General features: G+C 64.1%; 1 protein-coding gene across 1 annotated transcript in view; it reads left to right on the forward strand.

Moving 5' to 3' along the window:
- Positions 1–3,955, forward strand: part of PTH1R (parathyroid hormone 1 receptor) — a 15,273-nt gene that overhangs the window by 1,896 nt on the left and 9,422 nt on the right. The window contains 1 exon segment of the mRNA XM_014540520.1: positions 3,855–3,955. Within this exon segment, the coding sequence (XP_014396006.1) occupies positions 3,855–3,955 (101 nt within the window).

The raw sequence follows: 3,955 nt of genomic DNA on the forward strand, positions 1-3,955 counted from the left end.
GCCACCCCATGGCCCCCACTGCCCCCCCACGGCCACCCCAGCCCTGCGTCCGCGTGGGGTGGCTTGGGAGTGGGTTCGGGGAGCTGCTGGCTCCCGGCGGGAGAGGTAGTAGCAGCTGGCTTTCTCTTCCTCTGGGCTCCTGGACTCAGGAAATGAGAAACACATCCGGGCCTCTTGACCACACACTGCTGTCTGCTGGGACGGGGTGGCAGCTCCTATGTTTGTAAATAACATACAGGCTCCCAGCCCCCCCAGCTGCCCCTGCCCGGAGCCCCGCACACCCAGCCCAGTGCTCCCAGGCTGCCTCTCCCTCTCCCCCAGCTCAGGGCTAAGGTCAGGGCGTCACCCGCCCCCCATGTTCACGGCTGCACATCGCGCACAGGAAGGCTGTGTTGGGTGGACGGTGGGGGCGTGTGCTACAGGGGGAAGTCGAAGCCCAGCCCTCCAGGTTAGGTCAGGGGAAGACAGCCCTAAGCTAACACCATGGGAGGGATGTGGGGAGGGGGTTGGGGACACCTGACACCAGGGTGGGGGGTCCCATCCGTGGTGGGTATGGACTGACTGACCCCCGACCATGACCCAACCCTGTGTCCTCACTCTTTGTCCCAGAAAGCCAAGACCCACAGGCTCCCTGGACCCAAAATGATGTGGGTCTGAGTCCTCCGCCCCCAACTCAGCTGGTGGAGGGCCGGTGGGTGAGGGTGGAGCAGCAGCCGGAGGCAGGCCAGGAGGAGGACCCGCTGTCGGCGTTTCTCATCACCCCCAGCGGGTGGGCCTCCTCAGAGCAGTGACCTTGAATCTCAGTGTGAGTCCAGGGTGGACCCAGGTATGCAAGGAGTTAGGGGCGGTCCTTGCACCCCACAAACCTGTGAGACATGCCTCCCCCAGCGGCCTCCTTCCCCATCCTTGGAGCCCCCTCCCAGCGCCCCCACTGTGGCTCCTGCACTCAGACACCTCCCTCTGCCAGGCTGGGCCCCGGCTGGGGGCAGCCATGGCACCGGCACCTGGGGGCCCGTAGCCATGAGGTGGTGCTATTGCTGCTGACCTTCAGGCAGTGTAGCCGGCGTCCCCCGGGGCCGGCCCTTCACGCCACGCGCAGGCCCCCCAGCAACGAATCACAGGTTACAAGCTGCACAGGCACTTGGCTCTGTGGGTCAGTCAGCCAGTGGGAACACTGGCATGTTGGGCTTCATCCCCTGAAACTTTAAAGCCTCAGGGCCGATCGGAGATGTGCCGTGAGGACTTGCTGCACCTCATTTACTCCTCACAACAGCTCTCGCCCAGGTTTCCAGGTGGAACACTGAGGCGCAAGGATGAAGCCGCGCTCCCAGAGACTCACAGCCTGTCCGTGGTGGAGGCAGGATTCACGCCCCGTGCTGGTGCGGAGCCTCCTGGTGCAGAGAGGGTGCTGCCGTGGGGGGGGGGGGGGGGCCCTAAGCTGCCCTCCTGGCAGGTGGGAGTGCCCTGGTGTGGCCGCCCTCCTCCACTCCGTGGCACTGCCCTCCGCTCCTCAGGAAAGTGCGGCCCTGATTCAGGCTTGAGTCCCTCTGGCTGCAGTGGCAGTTCTGCCGTGACTGGGTGACAGAGAAATGGGTCGCACATACAGGGAGGCCAGAGGTGGGGCTGCTGTCGCTGTGCCTTTAGTCTAGGCCTCAGCTCTGACCCTCAGCCGTATCCGTGGGCTAGAGCGTCTGTTGGGAGGGCCGGGGTGCCCGTCTTTGGGGCCTGTGGACGCTGCAGCCGGTCACATGGGAGCTCCCCAGCAGCTGGGAGAATGCAGTGCATTGTCTGTCTGTCTTGAGAGATGGAGGTGGGCAGAAGGAAAAGGGGTGGGGAAGGGAGGTGGGTAGTGAGGGGTAAGGATAAGACTGGCAGAGGGGGCTGACAGTGACTAGGAGGCTGGTGGTAACTGGTGATGGCAGTGGTGGTGCTGATGGCAGTGGTGGTAGTGACACTGGTGGTCACAGCAGTCAGTGCCATGATGGTGGTGATGGTGGTAGTGACACTGGTGGTCACAGCAGTCAGTGCCATGATGGTGGTGATGGTGGTAGTGACACTGGTGGTCACAGCAGTCAGTGCCATGATGGTGGTGATGGTGGTAGTGACACTGGTGGTCACAGCAGTCAGCGCCGTGATGGTGGTGATGGTGTAGACGGTTGTGCTGGTCAAGGTGATGGTCTGTGGTGGCTACTGATGGAAGTTGTAACAATAAATGGTAGCGAATGGGTGCCAGGATCGGGTGGGGGTGGATAGCTCCACAGGAGTCAGACCCACAGCAGCTGGATCCCCAGTGCCCGAGGCACAGAGGGAACTTCCGGTTGGCCTTGGAGCCCCTGGATTGGGCAGGCCGGAGTGGCCCTCCCTCAGCCCATGCCCCACAGCCCCCTCCCCCATAGCTGGCAGGTGGGGGGCAGCAGCAGAGACACAGAAAGGTGCCCAGCCCTTCCCGGGGACCCTGGGCACAGGGTCCAGCTGAGCTCTGTGTCCAACTCAGACTCCAGAGACACGGAAGCACGGACACCCACGGACATTGGCGAGCAGCCTCTGCCCAGAGCACGTGTGCACACGCGTGTTCACAGACACTCCCTGTGTGAGGACACAGGCGGCACACACCAGTGCACACACCGCCCACTCACACGCACACGCAAAGGCCCAGCTAAGTGAGACCAGCAGAGACCAAGGCCCGCGGAGCCAACAGACTCCTTGGCCCTGGAAGCCCTAGCTGCTGCCACCAAGAGACTCGGTCAGTTAACTTGTCCCGCAGCCCAGCTCCTGACCCCCAGCCCCTTGCCCCTTCCCTCCCTGCCTCCGGCTGGCTCCCAGGCCTGCAAAGCCCCACTCAGACCGAGGGGCCCAGCCCGGCCTTGGGATGCCTGTGGCAGATGTAAGGGGCCAGCTCTGCCCGGTGGAGCCTGAGGGGACACAGCCGGGCTCTGGGGGCTCCAGGGACATGTCCTGGCCCCGGGCGTCTCAGGGGATGCATTACCTCTGCAGGGCTCCCTCACGGGTTGGGCACACTGAGCTGTTCCCAGCCAGGGCGCTGCCTTCACCCTCTGACTCCTTTCCAACCCTAAGTCAGGGGAACAGAGGCTGGGGGTGAGACCCGCGCCCCCAGATGCTCCTGTTCCCTTCCTGAAAACAGCTGGTGAGTCTCAGAGGGTGGGCGGAAGCCCAGGCGGGCGGAGCAGCGGAGCAAGGCCCGACTGTGACTGCGTTATCAGTATGAGCGAGCGAGCGAGCGAGCGAGGCCTGCTGGTACCCGGCAGCTTCCCGAGAAGCCATGGGGCTGGGGATGTGGGGACTCAGCCCTCCCACCCTCAGCCTGCACAGCGGGCCCTTCCGCCCAGCCAGGCCCGCCCAGCATCCCTCCATCCCTCCCTCAGCTCCCCCCGAGGGGCGTGCACAGTGGGAGGGCTGAGGCCCCCACCATTCAGGGGAAAGTGTCAGGATGGAAGTTGGCGATTCCCCGAGTTCCCGTGAGCGAGGACTTGAAGGCATTCAGGCCTTTTCCCCCAGAGCTCAGCACGCCCTGTGCTCACTCCATCCCACTCAGGTTCCCAATGCGGCCGGTTCTGTGAGGATCTGTCCTGGGACATTCCATCCATTTCTCATGCCCCCCTGGGGAGCGGCCCAGACAGAATATCAGTGGCTGCAGCAGGCGGGTTACTAGCGGGCAGAGGGGACCCCCGCCCCCTCTTCCTCTGGTGATGCAGCCGTGCCCCGTGGAGCTGTGGCTGCCCACGTGAGGCCCATTTCCCACTTTCTAGGGTGAGGGCCTTGGGAAGGGGGGTCCCTCAGGGATGGTTGTGGGACCTGCTGCCGCCTGGCCTGCACTCTGACCTTCGACCTGGTAGGTGGATGCAGATGACGTCATTACCAAAGAGGAGCAGATCTTCCTGCTGCACCGAGCCCAGGCCCAGTGTGAGGAGCGGCTCCAAGAAGTCCTGCGCGGGCC

This window comes from Myotis brandtii, unplaced genomic scaffold, assembly GCF_000412655.1.
Source record: "Myotis brandtii unplaced genomic scaffold, ASM41265v1 scaffold246, whole genome shotgun sequence".
In the NCBI taxonomy this organism is placed as follows: domain Eukaryota; kingdom Metazoa; phylum Chordata; class Mammalia; order Chiroptera; family Vespertilionidae; genus Myotis; species Myotis brandtii.